Consider the following 19,747-nt stretch of genomic DNA (forward strand, 5'->3'; position numbering starts at 1 on the left):
AAAAAGGAGAAAGGTATAGAAGAAAGGCAAAGAATCAGAGCTATAGCATGCCCCATCATGATCTCTCTCAACTTCTCTAGAGCTACTTTCGTTGTTTCCTTTAGGTGTAAATGATGGGCTAGAAAAAAACTAAAAACATTCATATATGTCCCTGTTGAGTGGGAAAAAATCCCACATTGAAAAATGAGAAAAAAATTTAGAAGGTCATATGGTTGAGCAATAGGTCTCCTAAATGGCCAGTTATTTTGGGATATAACTGGGCTCAACCCAAAACCTCAACATAGTATCAGAGCAGGTTGTGTATGTGGGTTAAAGCCCAGTTTGTGCTCCCCATGTTATCTGTGTGTTGTGGGCTTCATAAGGTAGGAGTTTGTGTGCCATTTCAGGCACGTTACGTATAAACCTAGACATGAGGCGGAGTGTTGAGTGGAAAAAAGTCCGACATTGAAAAAGGAAAAGAAAAGTTAATTGGTTATAAGGTCGAGCAATAGGCCTCCTAAGTGGCTACTCAATTTGGGATGGAACAGGGCTCAACCCAAAAACTCAACAATCCGACATGTTTTTTAAAATAATATCAGTTCCTTGAAGCTGAAATACACCGTAGAAAAATATGAAATTATAGCAAAAAATACCTCTATAACTAGAACAAGTCCCTGTTCAAAAGCTATCCATCAACACAGAAATTGTGCACCATTGGCCAATAGTACAAAAACATTGTTAGTTCTATAATTTTTTATGGCTTTATGTTCCTTTTTTCTTTGCTAAGCAAAGGAAAGAAGACTTAAGACAATGAAAAAGAGAAGCACTTTCAAGAAGACAAAGCACACTTTATAACACAAAAGAGGACTTGATTTGCAGTTAAGGGACTCTATAATTAAGGCAAATGGCCACCCTATCAGAAACAATCTCTTGTGTCCAATAGTTACTATAAAAATTCAGAAGAGAAAGAAAAGAATAAATATTGACAACATTTTTCACACATAGGCATAATTGAATGCTTCCCTTCTCCTATTTTGTGTTTAATGAAGAGAAACGGGAGTGCTACCGTGCCTACTACAAGGGTTATAAGAGGGGTGACTTCCAGTCCTATAACTTATTTAGACTTATCAAATTTAATAAACAAGTTTCTCTAGAAAGAGTATGGCATATTAACGCTATATTAAATGTTTGAACAGGTGAATGTAAGGCTTTCAATTCTTCAACATCAAACTAACTTTATTTGCATGTATAAAATATAAAAGGCACACAACATAAAAGCCATCAACCTTTTATTAAGAGGTATAAGAGGAATTTTCTCAAACACCTAATAAGAGGCCATTTCCGACTGGACAGCTAGTTCTCTTATCCACTCCAATGAGCCAAAAAAGGTTTTCACTGGCAACGCTGAAAGAAGTCCAGTAGGTTTTGTTGAAACCGGTTTTTGTCAATAGAATTAAATCTAAAGAAAATCCAGTACAACATACGATCAGACAACTAAAATTGCAACATTGCAAGCGCTACCTTTTCCTTTGCAAGTCAGGAGTTCTTAGTTCCTCTGAGAGTTTGAACAACTTTGCAAAGAAAACGAGACAGATCAAATTGTAAACACTACTGTCTGCCAATGAGAAAAACAAATGTTATAGAAAACATCAGCATAATTTTGAATCTGAACTACACTTGCTACATACACTTGGAATAACATCTCAGTATCAACAATATTATCTTTGCCAATGAAAGAAACAAAACATAGAAGAAAGCATTCTCTCCTCAATGGTATTGGCCATATCAACATTATACCATTTACAATATACGAGTCTAAGCAATGAAGGTATCACATCAGCCCTACATACTTGGCCGTCTCTCATCTCAAACAATTAGAAAGGCTCCCAGTACACATATCTTGCTACCAGACGAAGAAGAACAGCGAATCTCACGACTTTAAGTGTCTATGAGAATAAGATTTCTCGAGTTTCTGCGATATCTAACTTGAAGGGACAAGAGAAAGAGAAGGAGAGAGAGAGAGAGAGCGGGAAGAAAGGACAGACCTAGCAGAAAAACCTGAACGTCGGTAACCGACGAGAGAAGGGACGCTCTCTTCCTCCGTGAAGAAAGTCCGCGGGGGCCACGTGGCAAACGTTCCGGATCCGACTTTTTTTTCAGAAGGGAGTATTAGTGGCAGCAGGAAAGCAAAAACGATTTTAGAAACCTTCATATAGGATCTTATTGGTGTGTTACTAAGAAATTATATGAATAAATTTAGAAAATTTTAAGGAAAATTAAATAGACCTGTTAGTTCATTTTTCAAGGAAATAAAAAAATATTAATAACCAATGTCATATATTATCATATTTATCCGATAAAATTTTAATAAAATAAAATATTAAATATAAAATTGTCATAAAAAATTATCTGAAAGTATTACAACATTAATTGTCAAATATTTATTAAAAAAATTTATATAATTTTTCGACCCATCTTGGTAGGAAAAAATTAAGTTAAAAATTTATAATATTTTTTTATAAAAATATCCAACTATAAAAGTATTTTCAAGAAATATGAGATACTAATAGTCTCTAAAAACATATATGCACTAGAAATGTTTTTCCAATATTTCCTAAAAAATACACTACGATGGCCTAAATATTTTTGTGTAATTTACATGCCATCTAGAGGAGAGTATGTTCAAACTTTAAGGAGAAATCGTATATCCAAATTAATTTTGGCACAATTTTGTTTTCTCGTAGGACTCAGAAATTTGCGGTAGGCACGGGCCGAATCAAACCAATATAGAAATATTTAGATCTCATCTATTTACAAATATCCAAAATCTGAAATTTTAATTAAATAAAAGTATTAAAAATTAAGTATTTGATTTCAATGCCGTCTAATATCCATATTCAAATATCCGTTGGTGCACTCTCTATGGGCATTTCTTGTCCACTTGTATCTCCTATTCCCCTTCAGTTTCACTAGGGCATTCTACTCTAATTTTTATTTTATTTTATTTGAAAAAGAGTCCATTATTCTAATGATCATTTTCCAACTTTGAATTTACCATTGATATGTCATTTCTTCAACTTTTGGAATTCTATTTTTATTGTCAAAAAATGGAAATAAACTACAACTTTCATACTAAACATGCGAATAATTTTTTATGGGATAAGGGAGGAGGAGCCGCCGTCGTCCTTGCTGATGTTCAGATTTCCACTCACTAAAGAGGAGGACAACGACCCCTCCCACCACCCTTGTTCATGTACCTGTTTCGGAATGGAAGCATTTAATAGGATTTTCAGTTTAAGACCCTGTCTGTGTCACAGCTAGTAGTTGGGGGTTTCTTGCGACATCCCTGACGTCATGAGACAAATAATCATTCAGAATAAACTTAAAAGACTATATAGTAATGATTACACAACACTCACATAACACAAACTAATGTAAATCTTATATAAATTGCTAGAGCAAAAATCCCCATGGAATTAATTAACTTCAACAAGATCCTAAGCACTGGTTTAAAGCCACCCAGTTGTTTCCCAGGAGATTTAAATATTCAATATTCATCCATCTAAATTGTTGACTCTTTCTTCTCCAACTTTTTAATAAAAGAAACCAAAAAAAAAAAACCCTATGGCACATACAAGTCTAAATTCAGGGACGAAGAGGGATCTTTTTCTTGCTCGTCCTTTTTTCTTTCAGTGCTTCACTGCACATTTTCTGCTGTTTCAACTTCTCTGCCTTCAATATTACAAATACAATAAAAATTCAAAAAATGGGATGAAAAACTAGTTAGTTCTCTCTCTGAGGGAGATGGCCAGCCCCGCCATTTGCTCCGGCCCTTCAGGCCACCATCTGCTCCTGTTCCATGTACATCTGCTCAGCCCATGGAGACAGCATCTCCGACGTCCCGCTGCTGTTATAGTTATCCACCCCGAGCCATCCTTGGGATGTAGGAGGGGCTTCCTTCACCGGTGACCGGACCCACGACACATGTGGCTCATCCACTGCAGCCATGCTACTGCTGCCGTTCCCGCTGCGAATTCCAAAAGATGCGGACTTCCTCAGCTTGTTTAGCTCCTCGCCTTGGACACCCCATTCCAGTTTGCCGCTTGGAGATCCCCAATCAGACAGCATTGAACCAGTTGTTGGAGTGGTAGCCATTGCGGAAGTAGCGAGACTGTTGAAACGGTTTACACCACTGCGGTCACAGAAGCTTTGGCTCCGCTTGGCAAAAACAGCGGACTTTGAATTCATGACGGATGTCGCCATTGAAGGGTCCAGGCCGAAGGGAGATGGCGTCCTTGCCGGGGAAGAAGGAAGTTTCCCCGCAAAACTATGATTCATGTTTGGAGATTGGAACTGGGATCCGGTGGCTTTCAGTGAAAGCCCCTGAAGCTGCGCTACCGGTGAAGGATCGATAGACCCAAAAAGTTCATCGAGATTCGAAGGAGTCATGGAGCCCACACGGCTGAATTTCCCGCTGCGACTACCAGCTGAAGCAGCAAGCGCATTAGCCAACGAACTAGACCGATTGGATTGCATAGAGAGGTTTGCAATCTCGTCCATCAACTGCTGTTGATGAAGACCCTCCAACCCAACCAAATCCATGTCCAACTCCATATCTCTAGCACTTAAAGCTGACTTGAGCCGGCTACCAGGTAACTGCAAATTTGGGGGAACCATGGACTGGTTTGACCAGGCAGGTCCACCCAAGGAAGATCCTGTTGACGGCGACATAGGCGGAGTTGAAGTGGGGATCATTAGCATGGATGATCCACCCAAAGTTAACGGACTGAGAGATGCCATATCCAAAGCTGACACGGCCGCAGCAGATGATCTAGGCGAAGGCACAGCAGACCCTGTGGAAGGGTACAGAGGGCGGAGCTCCTCCGGTTTGTGAGCGAAAAAACATACTCTCCGGGTGCAATTCGTCTCATCCTTGCAAAGACGGGTTCGGTATTGTGCCGGGTGGAGCCAGCACTCGAACACACCGTGTGCGTACTCACAAGCATCTCCCTGTCTGCAAGTCCCTTTGCGAAATTCAGGGCATGGAACACAGCTGTAGTGATACTTGCGAGGATCACGTCGCCTGGCGTTCTCCCCAGGGTGCACAAAAGGGCACTCCGTCCAATCATGAGAGTACGCCCGGGAGCATGGTTTTACCTTGAAGGTATACATCCTGAACTCGTCTGTGCCATAAATTCCGGTCTTGATGTCAGGCAAAGAAAGATCAACGGGGTACTCCTTTTTCTCCCCAGACGCTTGCTCCACACGGGGAGACTCTGAACCTGAATCGGCAGATTCATCACTGAAATTACCAGCATCCTCGCCTTTAATCATGTTCTCCAAAGATTTCACCTTTGGGCCGCCGATGGAACGAGCAATAACATCTCCAGGACGATTCCCGTTAGAATCAACACAATCCAAATCTGCAGAGGTATCAAGCAAGAGCTTGACGATCTCCAACGAGTTCTTCGAACCGCCGGCAGCAGCACAGTGGAGGGCGGAAGCACCATCCGACCCGCAGGTTTTGTTAACGTCCACGCCGTCCATCGAGAGGATGAATTTCAGGACATCCGTGCTGCCATAGAGGGCGGCAATCATCAGAGGGGTTCTTTGCTGAAAGAACATCTTTCTAGATCCGATCAATCGTCCGTACCAGTAAGCTGGTTCATGAGCAGAAACCCCATCTTCTTCCACGACCTTTTTGAAAGCAACCAGGTCATTGGAAGCCGATAACTCGAGCAGAACCGAGCACTGCTCAAAACTTTTCCGCTTCTTAAACTCCACATCCATTCCAAACCCAGGAGGACTCGATGCCCTCTTGGTATTCTCGGGAACTCCGCACATCGTTAAAAATAGGTTTTGCAACCCTACTTTGCGTTCAACTCCTTCCAGAAACAGCTATATCGTCTGCTTCTACAGAATTCAAGATAAATCACTTTAGACAAAATAAAAAATCAATCAACATACAGTAACGAATTCAATAACCCCAAAACAGAACCAAGCGAAGAAATCCCTCGCACAAAATTATTTTCATATAGAATTTTTGTCCATCATCCCCTGACAAACCTCAACGCCGAACAACAACGACTCATAGAGAAGTTAAAACAAACCCAAAGCATATCCACGAAAACCGCCCGGAACGAAAAGAATGTAAATGAAGCAGAAAAATCCAGAAATCCAGACTAGAACATACCTTAAAAGGGTGCAATCGGATTTTCAGGAAACGGTTTCCACCAATTTTGCTTCCGAGGAAAGGAGGGAAGGAGAGAGAGAGAGAGACAAGGAGGTGTGGAGAGACGAAGATTAGGTCAGGCTTTTGAGTCTTTTTGTAGCAAGGGCGGTGAAGCAGGGAAGAGAGGAAAGTGGAGAAAAAAGATAGCGAGGAAGGAAGGCGTGAGGAAAGTCTCCGTTTTTTAATTTTCTCCCGTCCGGTCAAAAAGGGCTCGCGACCGAGTATGTCACTACCCCCCACCAGCCCTCTCGTAGTCCGCCCTCGCTCTCCCAAATGAAATCCAAAGGAAACCCACCCCAAATGAAATCCAAATGAAACCCACATGAAATTCAAGTATCGCTTTCGGGACTCAAAAGTGGGGAGGCCGAGCGGGGTGGTGGGGTGACAACTCAAAAATAAAGACGCAGAAAATAATTAAAAAAATTCCGCACTCCACTCACTGATAAAAAAATCTGACCGGCTGCGTTGCCACGTGCCGGTAATTCCACATTGACACGGCTTGACCGAGGTGACCCGAGGGGAAGATTCCTCTATTGTCAATCGCGCTTTTGCGCGTTCCGCAGTACAGTGGCATGGCGCCCTCTCCACCGTCCACGTTGACGCTCGACCCGTCTGATAACCAGTCTCCATAGATTGTCTCGCCTCGGATGTTGACGTGTGCCCCTTACTCCATCCTCGCCGTTGATTCCCATTTTCTCTTTTTAGAACAACAGCTGCAGATCATTATCCCATTTTGCGCAGAATAGAAGCACGTGGAAACCATCAGGACCCACTCGGGAAACTTATCCACTTTGTCTTCTTACTCGACCGTAGACCGTCCGATCTGTGAACCCCCACAGCTGTGTTTATGTGGTCAAAAGCTATTAGTTAGCCTAAGTGGAGTTAAAGATGGAAGGACTAACTGCAATTATTTATAATTTCAAAATTAGGTAATGATTATTTGGTCCATTTAACGAATTCCCACGTGACAACGGCTCAATTAACGAGCGTCTCCTCGCGAAAAAGAATCGGACCCACAAAAAGATAAAAAGGCAATCAATTTCCAGTAAAAGTAAAACAAATTTATCTTTTATCATAAAACAGCGAAAAATAAAACACGCTCCAAAGTCCAAAAAATTCCAACGTCTCTTTCACAGTTTTTTAGTAAGAGAAAATAAAAAGGAAAATAAGTAAAACACGCTCAATTAACGTTCTTCGTCTACTAAAAAACGTTGGGTCAAAGAGGGAAGGGAGAGTAAGAAACCCAGACCGTGCTCCTTCGTCACAATTTTTCCCTTTCCAAAAGAAAATTTTGTACAAATTCCGCCATTTGACTCGAATCAAAGCAGGATGAACGCAGGAAACGCAATTATTTCCTGACATCTTCCAACGCACGGTTGAGATCAGTCACGGGAGCGCCAGCCAACCAGATACCCAATGGCGTCGTCCATCAACAATAATCTAGAAGCACCCTGGAGGAGAGGTCGGCCAGCAGAAGCGTAAAAGAACAATCAGATGAGGCCAACGTAGGAAGACGACATTACGACAAATGTTTGGCAGAGACGACTCATGATCATGAAATCTTCCTCCTCTCTCTCTCTCTCTCTCCTTCCATGAATCTCGCTTTGTCCATCTCTACATTTCTCTAGAATTGATCTCTCCGTATCCGCTCCGCTTCGTCTCTGATGATCTTGTCCTGAACCAGGAGTTAATACGGTAAAGAGAAGAGTTTGGTCAATTAAGGACGCCCGCGTTTTGGTTCTCTTTGGGAAAAGCCTGCGGATCGACTGTATCCTGCAAAGACGAAGAAGAAAAAAGGAGAAAAATAATTCCTCGTGAGAGTGACCTGTTTTTTTTTTCTTTTCTTCTACAACTAGTTGTTATCTGTTTCGTGGCTGGATCAGACGAAAAAAGAAGATTCAATTGTCGGCCATTATATCAGTTTTTTATATTGTTATTTAATTTGATAGAATTTTTTAGGAGCAGATTCGTGTGTATTGGATGATTTCAAAGAAAAACAGAAGTTGAATAGTAGAGGGATCATGGGAAGGAACAGCCTTAAGACTGTTTGGCGAAACCAAGGTAGGGATCTGATAAGTGTCAATCAAATGGATTAGACACGGAATTGAATGGATTTGATCTGTCCGAGTTTTGAAGTTTGAACTTTAAAATTGAACAGTTTTTTTGTCGAACTGATTTATGCTCTAATATAACTCAGCTGCTTTGATTCTCATTAGACCGAATTTTGATTTGACTTATTTTGAATGATTTTTATTCTATTTTTAACTCGTTTACGGCACTGGAAGTCTACAAAGGCGTCTGTAAATTGAGCTAGCAGTTCACAAAATACAATCTAGAGGTTTTAATTATATACTTTTATAATTGGTACTAAATTGTGCGTGAATAAATTTGTGCTCATTGAAAACTTTCTTTCTCACAAGTTTTTCCTTTACGTTTATTCATTTCTATCTGATGTTCATAGAAGTTTCTCAGAGGCTTTCAATTTGTTTTCTAAATACATTTTTATGATTCTTTTGCTGTGCCTTGAATTCTTCTTCTAAGTTAATTAAAATTAGCTTAGAAGGGCGAGTTTGTATGCCCAAAGATACTTGAACCACATAAATCCGATCATATACATTTCTCTTGTCATGTCGCTTTCCATCTTTGTCACTAAGTTCATGATTCAAACTAGTTAAAAGTTATGTTCACACAGCACTTCGTTTTGGTTTTAATTGATTCTTGATTTTCAGGAAACGTAAGGGGAACTTTAAACAAATGTCCGTAGGTCACAGCAACGAGGATTCTAGCGTGGACTGAGGATTGTAGCCTTCATAGAAGTAAAGACGGTAATGCATTTCTAATAGGTATATTTGTGGCTTTTATTTGTAGTTGAAAACTTAAACTAAAGTTTATTTACCTGCATACCCTTAAACTAAAACATCAATATCCTTAGGTTTCAAATTAGTATGCATATTCGCTTGAACTAACCCAAAACACAAAAATAAGAATAATAAGAATAGGCTAACCTATTAGATTTGTACTGTTTCAATTGATGAACCATTGAATTGACCTTGTCAACTATTGGGTTTGAAGAGCAAGGAAAGAGAATGAGGTGTCTTTGTCAAACGCCTAACCAATACAACTCAACAGACCGGTCTGTTAAGTGTGGAAAGCCAAGTATCTAATCCAGGTGGACCAGGGGTGGACGTAACCTAACCCTAGAGGACTACAACCACTTAGCTCTGACACCCACCATTCCCGTTCCCTACCGTTGTACTCTGGGATTCGAACGCGGAATGTGGTCCTCTAGCTCTGATACCATGTCAAATGCCTAACTAATACAACTCAACAGACTAGTCTGTTAAGTGTGGAAAGGAACGTACCTAACCCAGGTGAACCAGGGGCGGACGGAACCTAACCCAGGTGGACCGGAACCACCTAGCTTTGACAGTATACCTCCTCCTTTTTCTCTCGCCCCACCCCTACCCCCCAAATGATAAAAATGAGTTTTTTATGGCATTAATAAAAAAATATGAGAAAATAAACCAAATAACACTAAAGTAGTTCTTGACCACTTACCTCTTACTTTAATTTTTTATTGTTTATAAAAATTATTTTTACTTATAATTTAAACATAAACAACATAATTAATTTTCTCGTTGTTTCCTATAACGGGACAAACATAAAAAAATCAGTCAAATAGAAAAAAAAATCAATAGAAAATTTTCAAATGAGAAAATTAGTCAAATAAAAAATGGTTTTCTTGTTGATTTGTTTTCCTATGACGACATAAACGATCCCTAAGTTGATCTAGTTTTGACATCATTTGCTCTTACAATATCACCAAAAAATACTTAGCATAGCTTTGTTCCTTGGGCTTTGTTAGTTTAATTGTTATTTAAGAAAATACCAAAATACCTTTACAATGTAGATATTTGGACCCATTATCACATTTAATGAAGCATAACTAAGAGTAGTATATCGAAATAGTGGCAATCATCTTAGTATAAGGATTTAGGTGAGTCTCAACTTAATAGTTCCAAACCTAAACCGTTGGTCTAGCTCGAATGGTACTTTGATTTGATTTCAAATAGAGCAAAGAAGGAAAGGAAAAATGTTTTGAAGAGTCAAAAAAGCAACATGACTAGATCAGCTTCTTAGCTAAAAATTAAAATCCGTGATTGGGACTGACGGAGATCTTCGACATTATTGAATTGATGTCAAGGCCTTCTTAATATATTTTTTTTAAAAATTCATGGACCAAGTAATGTAGGTCAATATTCTTATTACAATTTGCTACATCTCTTGCTCTCGAGGTTTCTAAGAAGCTGCCTTTATTTTAATATGACCCTCTTAGATAATGTATTTTACATACTGTTATTAGGTTTAAGATGTGGAAGAGTTCGATTTCAATTGTCTGGACACTGTGTGAACCCCACAGTATAGTTGGTTATATTGTTAGGTCTCTATGTTAAAAAGAAGCTTATAATGTATAAAAAATAAGGAAAGACTTTTAACTTCTAACACTGATGATTTTCACCCTATTCATCACAAATGAATGTTTAAGATTGTGTTAGGAACCCATAAAATAGAGAGAAAATAAGAGAAGACAAAAGAGGTTTCTTATGTCTTGTTTAGATGTCCATGAAAAATGATAGAGAAAATGGAAGAGAAACATAGTTTTTCATGTTGGGATGAATACACAAAATGAAAATAAAAATAAAAATAAATAATATTTTGAATTTTCTCTTTCCACAAGGCATAATATAGTCTACATCATTTGATCCATGGCAGAGTAATTTGCTCTCAATACTTGACTCAACCATATGGTTTTACCATGTGTCCCAATCTCACCAAATGAAGAATTGGTAAAGAGAAACTAAAAGGGAGAGAGGTGGGGTGATTTTATAGAGAAGTTATTCAGGCAACAACCATGACATCAGTCGATAGTTTCCATCGACTATAGTGGCTCTAGATTTGGTTATGAGAACACCATGAGATGATTTACAATTAATTTTCTCTTTGTTGAACGGGCGGCTCGATCGAGAAAGAAGCAAAACCCTCCGACTCGACCCGATTTGACCCTGTCTGGTTTTGTATTTTTAGACCAAACTGATTTGGCCCTGAATTTATGATCAACCTGATTAAGAAAAGGAAAATAAATAATATTCATTTCTAGACCCATAGTCTAGAAAAAAATATTTTAGGCCATAAAACCTATTTTCAACTCCAAGAACAAGGGTTTTAGTGCCAAAGACAACAAAGAGTAAAAAGGAATTTTACTCCTATTAAAGCCCCAAAAAACACTCTCTAGTTTGGCCTATTTTTTGCATTTTGCAACTTAAAAACTGGCCTAAGAAATAAAAAATAATAATATGCCATTTGAACTAATGTTTAGGATGGACATTCAGTCCATTTAGGTAAAATGGGGCAAGAATATTTTTTAGTCATTGAAAAGATTTTACTTAGTCCAAACATGAATCCATTTACTATATTTTATTCAATTAAAACATTATTAGTATGATAAATTAATTAATTTAAATTTATTCTATATTTATTTTGTGTCTAAGATGAATTCTCTATGATTATTTGTAGACGTGATGTCATATAATTAGTAAGTATTTAATTGAGGATTAATAGCAACATTCTTAATTATGATGATGTATGCATAATAACATATAGATCACATCTTGAATGACATCAAATTCTAATTAAATATGTTAGTATAATAACTTTATATTATCATGATTAATCAAGTTGAAATTGAAGATCATTGATATTATTTCTTAATTAGCCCACGGGTATTAAGAAATAGATAACTTTGTTTGAATCATTTTTTCTGTCAAATTCTTTGCTTAGATATAGTTTTTAATGATAGATTGATTCATGTTTATTATTTGGATGTGTCTTGCATTTAGAGGTGTAAAGGGTAACAGACAAAACGAGTAAGGGGTATTCTATTACTTGCTTCATTTCTCTTAACTTATTTCATTGCCCGTTTGATCAAAACGGAATAAGTTATTCCCTTATCCATTTGTTTACCCGATTACCTGCAAATAATTGGGTACATTGTTTCATCTTTATGTATGAATCTTGATTATGTTGTTCATAAGATGAGCCTCCGGTACCCAAGAAACTAGTACTCAAAAGTCAGATTGTCTTATATGAAAGATGGTAGATGTTCATTAAAACTCGCATTTTGACTAATGTATGTGGGTCACTACCTAAAAAGTAATTCATGAATATTATAGATTAGTAACTTGAGTATTTGGTTAGCACTATCCAACACCCAAATGACCAAGTTGTCATCCATAAAGCTCACTGGCACACAAGTTTGTATGAACTTGTAATACAAACGAGAACATAGTTGCCTAACTAAAACCTTTATAGATTGTGATTTTTAAGTCGTTTTTATGTACTTTACCCTAATGTCTTCCTTATTATATAGTACAAAATTTAAAATTTTGTACAATATATAAGAAAAAATAGTTAATTAATGAATTTTTAACCATATATGCTCAAGAAGAAGGAAGATTGAACAAGAAATGGACAACACTATAATAAAGCGACAGAGAACAAAGATAAAAGGCAACGTATAAAGAACAAAAGGAAAAGGCAAAAATTCCTCTCAATAAAGTGAAAACAGAGGATTCTAGCTGTTTATTCTATAAAAAAAAAGGATATATTATGAAGAAATATCATAAACAACAGGTGTGACTCGAAATTAAACGTAATCTTATCTCATATATGTGATTGTTCCTTATAACATTTGGTGGATTAATTTTAGTTCTACAATCCATGTTTTTAATATTATAAAGGATTTTTTAAACCAAAAGAAACTGATGGAAAGTGAATAAAACATCTATTGATATGTTCATATATAGAAGTTGTTGTAACTTTCAAACTCTTCTTAAAAACATTGTTTTGTTTTAATTTCAAAAAGTAAATTTTGTATTCTGCTTTTTTTTTCTTATTTAAGAATTACACAATTGGGATTAACTTTTTTACTTTTTTGGAACATCTTTTCATTTATTTATTTATTTATTCTATTTGAGGTTTATTGAAAATTGATTTGGTAAACAATGTTACTTATAACCTAATGGTTGTGCATGATAATGTCGTTATTAAGCATCATATTATGATTGAAAATTCTTCTATGTTATAACACTAGAATTTTAGATATATCTCCATTGAAAAAATCAAAAGGTTAATAAATAACAAGAGTCTTGATTTTACAAATTGTGATTCACGGGTCGATTTCATTTCAGGGAAAACAAACTAATAAAACAAAAAAGGGTGTCTGGAGTTGTGACATAAGAAATATCATACACAAAGACATTTTTTTTTTCTAATAATGGTAAGAAACACTTCACACCATTATCAATAATTATTTTTGATTTATGCTTGTATACTTACTTCATAATAAGAGTGAAACATACGATGCTTTTAAATTTTATAAAATAGAGGTAGAGATGCAATATGAAAAAAAAATTAAAATCATATGGTCACATAGAAGTGGTGAATATCATGGTAGGTAGGTAGAAATGGACTAGATTACCCAATCTACTTGCTAATTTTTCAGGAAAATAGCGTTATAGCTCAAATACTATGTCTATTTCACCACATCAGCAGAATGTAGTAGAAAGAATAAATCAATCCTTAATGAACATGATAATGAGTATGCTTAACAACTCCAAACTTCCTCTATCGTTGTGGAGTCAAACCCTTAAAATAGTAGCATATATGTTAAACCAACTTCCAACTAAGACAATTCCTAAATGCTATTCAAATTATGGAAAGGTTGAAATTAAGTTTGAAACATATACGTGTTTGGGGTTGTCTAGATAAAGTTAGGGTTTAAAACCCACAAGAAATAAGTTTGACCAAGGATTATTAGTGCATATTTTATTTGATATGTTGAGAAGTTCAAAAGATACAACTTTTATTATCCATCCCATACTAGGAGAATTGTAGATTAAACAATGCCATATTTATTAAGAATGACGTGGATAGCGAAAGTGATCAACTTAAAAAATTAATTATGCAGGAAATTCATGTTTCATAGACAACTCCCGCATGAAGATTTAAATTAGTTATTTTTCATAATACCCATAAAATTGGATGGATTCTAAGCAATTAGTTCTTGAAACTTCATGTCTTGTTGAGAATGGATTAATAGATCTCTTTGTATAATGATTTTTAATAGAGGTAAATCTAGTTGAGCAATAACATCAAGTAGTGGGTTTTTTTGCACAACTGCCTCCACAAAGAGATTGTCAATGCAACATTACGAAGGTCTACTAGAACTAGGAAACCAACAAATTTTATTGATTGTGACATAAGTATTGAAAATGACCCTATGACATTTTTACAATGAGTAAATAATAATAAATCTTTGTGATGAACTTTATGATAAACAATCGAGTCTAGGATCATGTAGAGTTGCCTAATAGGGAGAAGCCCATTGGTAATAAGTAGGTATTCAAAACCAAGAATGACTCATTAGTCAACACTGAACGTTAGAAGAAACAACTCATAGCAAAATGGTTCCCTTAGAAGGAAGGAATTGACTATTGGGATTCTTTCTTTTCACTTTTTGAGAAAGATTCCTGTTGTATCAACATGATGTTAGTCGCTCAATTTAACTTAGATTTACATCAGATAAATATGAAATAATTTTCTTCAATGGAGATGTAGAGGAAGAGGTTTATATTGAATTACCTAAAGGTTTAACTTGAGTGATGATAGTCATTTGGTTTGCAAGCTTGAGAGGTCAATATATGGACTAATACAAGCCTCACGTCAATGATATTTGAAGTTTCTTATTGTAATTTTTTATTTAGTATTTTTAAATATATTATGGATTAGTACATATATGACAAAGTAGGATGCAAATTATCTTTCTAGTTTTGGACGTGAATGATATCTTGCTTGCAACCAATGATATAAGATTACTACATGACGTGAAACTATTTGTGTCTTAATACTTTGATATGAAATATGTAAGTGAGGCATTTTATCTCACCAACAATAATATTTATAAAGACGAATGATAAAGTACTTTGGGATTGTCTTTGGAAACCTATACTAATTAAATTCTTGAGAGATTTAGGATGTCAAATTATTCTCTTAGTGTAGCATCTAATTAAGAAAGGTACATATGAAGTTTGAACTAATGCCCTTAATGACCTAGAAGGGAACAAATGAAAAACAATGATTATGTTTCGACAGTTAGAAGCCTAATGTGTACCCAAGTCTGCACTAAATTAGACATTGCATTTGCAGTAGAAATAGTGAAAAAATATCAAAGTAACGTAGTTTTGGATCACTAGAGAGTTAGAAAGTAATGAGATGTCTCCAACAGACCAAGGATTTCATACTTACATATAAAAGATTCAACAATTTGAAGGTTGTGGGTTACTTAAATTCAGATTTTGTCAATTGTGTTGACTCTCATAAGTCAACATTGATATATCTTCATGTTTGTTGGTGAAATTATATATTGATCAAGTGCAAAGGAATCCTTAATTATTCTTCTACCGTGGAAGTCGAGTTTGTTTATTATAGTGAGGCCATGACATAGGGTATTTGATTAAAAAGTTTCATTTATGAGTTTAGACTTGTTAATTCTATCTCTAAGTCATTTAGGATATATTGTGATAATTCAGTCGTTGTGTTCTTGGCTAAGAATAATAAAAGTAAACATATCGACATTAAATAATTAGCCATAAGAGAGAATGTTAAGACAAATGAAGTGTTCATTGACACATTTATACTGAACTAAAGATCGTAAATCCTTAAACAATGGGTATACCACCAAAGTAGTTTAAGGATCATGTTGTGCAAACGAGACTTAGTTCTATTATGTCACCTTTTGTTTGATTTGTGATGTTGTATTTTAGCATACACTTGTCACACAATTATCTCAGGAGATTACAGAAAGGAGATCCATAGTTTTTGTCACACAATTTTACAGCAATAGATCACCTCACAACCAAAAGCTCTGTTAGAGCTTCGTGGAGAAGACGGTCAAAGACTTGGAGACCAACCTCTGTCCCGATCTCTTCAAATTCCTCTCCTTTCCACCTCTCTCTGAAAACCCAGTTTGTTTTCTTCACATCCTCTTCGAGGAACGTAGAAATTTCTGTACACAGATTTGATAATTCGGGTAGTTCACAGTTTAGCTTCTTCAGCTCCTTAACTTCGTTTTGTACTGGTTTCGGTATCCGCTCAGCCGTGAGTGATGACTGATGCGTATTCAAGGATGTGCGGTTGCACGAGCCTTGTCTTCTTGATTTTGATTTTTCTGGGCTTGAATCTTCTTCTGCATAAATTGATTCACGAAATTGTAAGTAAAACCAACGGTGTAATTGAATACCACTGAAGCAAAGAACTCAAAATAGTCTGGACAGCTATTAATGGTTACCAGATAAAAGAAAATCATTCTCTACTTGGAAGGGATGATCAAGAACAGAAACAGGGCTTGAATCCTCTGAGCTGCAGTCACAATCTGATTTCTTGCCTGCTGAAGCTTTGGTCTTTTTCTTCTTACTGATTTTGGTCGCTTGCGGGAATACGTTGTGATCAGTAACGGACTCGAGCGGTTTCCCTTGAAGAAGAACATGAGCAGGTTTTCTGAACTTCTCCCTGTTTTTCTTAATTTCTCCATTTCTCGGATCCCTTCCCGATAGCCTATCTTCGTTCCTTCTCTCCGGTATCTTCTCTTTACAAGATCCAGTTCCTGGACCAGTCTTCTTCTTCCCCTGTGATTCTAATTTTCTTCGGTTTTCTCTGCTCTTTCTATTACTTGCATCTACCCTCCTCTCCTCGATTCCTTTTCCACCCACTTGAGGTCTCAATATCTCTTCTCCTTTGTCCTCACATCCGAAACTCAGTAGCAGAAAATCCTCATTCTCTAGCTGCAAAAATGTAGGAATTTCACGGAAAGAAGTACAACTTTTCAGCCGTCGACGACCACAACGAGCTGGGTCCAGATCAATCCAATTATGGAGGGAATTGGCAGACCTGCTGCGACCGATGGTGTTAGGAGTTCTGGGAACCCAATCGAACTCCGGCATTGACTCCAGACCCATCAATCTAGCCACCAGATTGGGTGGAGGAACTTCAACCTTTTCTTTCGTTTCCTCGTATTGGAAAGGAGAGTAACCCGTATACGTCGTATCTTCAGTCACATGGGAGGAAACATTGTCGCCACACAGAAAACGTCTGAGAATTCCCGAGAGACATCCAGCGGTGGCTTTATCAGTAGTGTTCCCCAAATGAGCACTGGGAGAGAATATCTTCATGTTAAGAGCGAGCAGACGGAAGAAGAAGAAGAAGAAGAATATCGCATAAAGAAAGAGCCGATCTGCGCGCAAATAAAGTAAAAGCTTTGAAGCCTTCGTTTCGTGAATGAACATCCACCAGTAGAAGAGCATAAAAAGCCTGTGATCACTGATGAGCTAAGTGCCTTTCTGCACAAAAGTAAACACAGATTTGAATGAAGCAAAGGAGGGAACAAGGGAGAGAAATGTCGCAAGAAATTCAAAAAGGAATACCAACCGGAAGACTCATGGCCATCAAAGGTCGAACAGAAAAAGAGTAATATTTCCGAACCCTATAATGATTGAATCAAATGGGAAAGGGGAAAAAATCCGAGACGGGAAAGTAGGCGGATTTTGGATTTGAACGAGGAATGGCAACGGAGGTTGAGATTTAAGAATTCAAGATGTGGTGGGCGTGTTGGGGGGTCCAAGCTTTCACATTTGAAGAGCAGCTTTTTTTCCGTCTAGAGGTTCTCTTTAAGCCTTTTAGGGGCATGGGGGATGGGCTAAAAGGAATTTCAGAGAGAGAGAGAGTCCAGGTAGGGGAGGCACCGACATAAGGCAAAATCCTGTTGTCGGAAATCGGAAGTCTGGGCAGTCTGCGCCTGTGTTTGTTGCAGCCGAAGTTGCTGACTTTGGTTGCTGCTGCGCTGCGTGTTCATCCGTCTTAATCAGTTCGTCATCCACTGTATCCGCTTGAATTCGTGCTACCCAGTTGAGGTGCAGGCTCGTCAGTATCTGTCATAACTCATAACTATTTCAGAATTTCGATTTGTTACAGTATATCCTTGAAATATGACAAAACGCCTTTTTTTTTTTTAATCAACAAAGAGTATACTTATGAACAAAACTCCTTGTTCGAGCATTTTGAGTTTTTGATTCTAGCTAGACCTTATTCTCTCTTTCTCTGCATATTCATATTCGTGTAAAATTATGAATGACTACTTAGCTGAATGGATATTTTAACTTCGTTATCTCCCTTGTGGCTCCTCTCAGTGGGAAATTTAGGTTAAGCATGTATTGTTTATTGATTGAGGTCACCACCCTCCCCCAGCCTCCCACTGTGACAAGAATACATAAAGGTTAGAAAATATAATATAGGAAGTTGTGTTTGTTGTATTAATTAGGAACATAAATTTTCTCAAAGATATATTTTTTTCTTGGAGGAACATAAAGAATCAAATAAATATGACGTAAAGGATGCCCACAATATGAAAAATTGGCCTTAGTTGTGGAAACTTCATAACCATGGGGATAACTAGTCAAACAAATCTTGAAGTTGATGAAGATCTCCCTCCTATATCGAAAGGAGCATTAATTGAAAAGATATATGAAGTCGATGCAATTAGAGAGATTCCTAGGCCATACCCTAGAGGTACGGAGTCCTTAAAATGGAGATCAACAAATAGGCTATGCATCATCAAATTTTAAGTTTGGAGGGACTTTTGCTCATTACAGGAAGAGTTTCAGTGATCTTCTAACATTACTGAAAAGTTCATTGAGCTATTAATAATATGACATTAACATTTTTGGAGATTTTTTAAACCCAAAGATGTCAATGCAAAACTTGCTTGGTACGATGCTCTTCTAGAGGTACCTGATTTGCTTAAAGAAGTGAAATCTTGTGCCCCTTGGTTCTTGAACACCATAGGCAAGAAAGATATGTTCATTTGGATGGCTCCAAAAGAGCGGCATGCACGGCCCATATTTAACTTTAACACATTGTCATAGCTTGACACATGATTGTTAACAATGTTAACATTGATTTTGAGATATTACATATGATTTTGAATGAATGTTGTTTGTTATAATGTCATTATAAGACCTTTAATATGATTTTGAGTGAATGTTGATTTATTGAGAGACTTATTTAATGATATAAGTTGTGTTTTTGTGGTTAAGATATGGATATTGATTTGTATTTGATTTTTTTTCATTATAGTGCAATATTCATGAATAATCTAGGATTGCTTAGGATTTTGAAGAGTTGATGATTCTTATTTGTTACAAAAATAATTTAAGTGGAAGAACAACTTAGATTTTTTTATCTTATTGTTGGTCAATAACAATCATATAGTATTATTACCTTGGTGACGGTTGATAGATCAAATTGGACTATCTGTAAATATTTTAATAAGGCATTAGATGTTATTGTTAGATTATTGTTTGATTACTTTAAATAGTTTTTAAGACATACTCATTCGAATATTTTGAACAATGACATATACTAAAA

General features: G+C 36.8%; 2 protein-coding genes across 3 annotated transcripts; both read right to left on the reverse strand.

Moving 5' to 3' along the window:
• Positions 1–3,429: 3,429 nt before the first annotated feature.
• LOC137936063 (zinc finger CCCH domain-containing protein 66-like) lies at positions 3,430–6,411 on the reverse strand. 2 transcript variants are annotated; one of them, XM_068780600.1, is made up of 2 exons: positions 6,173–6,411; positions 3,430–5,886 (listed from the first exon to the last, which is right to left on the reverse strand). In XM_068780600.1, the coding sequence occupies exon 2, from the start codon at positions 5,821–5,823 to the stop codon at positions 3,814–3,816; it is 2,010 nt and encodes a 669-aa protein (XP_068636701.1). In that variant the 5' UTR covers positions 5,824–5,886; positions 6,173–6,411; the 3' UTR covers positions 3,430–3,813. The 2 variants fall into 2 exon arrangements, with proteins under 2 accessions (XP_068636701.1, XP_068636693.1); XM_068780592.1 differs by having other exon boundaries at positions 3,430–5,892.
• Positions 6,412–16,062: 9,651 nt separating this feature from the next.
• LOC137942432 (uncharacterized) lies at positions 16,063–18,189 on the reverse strand. Its single transcript, XM_068788070.1, has 3 exons — positions 17,753–18,189; positions 16,617–17,664; positions 16,063–16,514 (listed from the first exon to the last, which is right to left on the reverse strand). The coding sequence occupies exons 2-3, from the start codon at positions 17,626–17,628 to the stop codon at positions 16,174–16,176; spliced, it is 1,353 nt and encodes a 450-aa protein (XP_068644171.1). The 5' UTR covers positions 17,629–17,664; positions 17,753–18,189; the 3' UTR covers positions 16,063–16,173.
• Positions 18,190–19,747: the final 1,558 nt, after the last annotated feature.

This window comes from Aristolochia californica, unplaced genomic scaffold, assembly GCF_029961685.1.
Source record: "Aristolochia californica isolate CCGP_79_NKW_82.1479 unplaced genomic scaffold, dmAriCali1.0.hap1 SCAF_10, whole genome shotgun sequence".
NCBI classification, from domain to species: domain Eukaryota; kingdom Viridiplantae; phylum Streptophyta; class Magnoliopsida; order Piperales; family Aristolochiaceae; genus Aristolochia; species Aristolochia californica.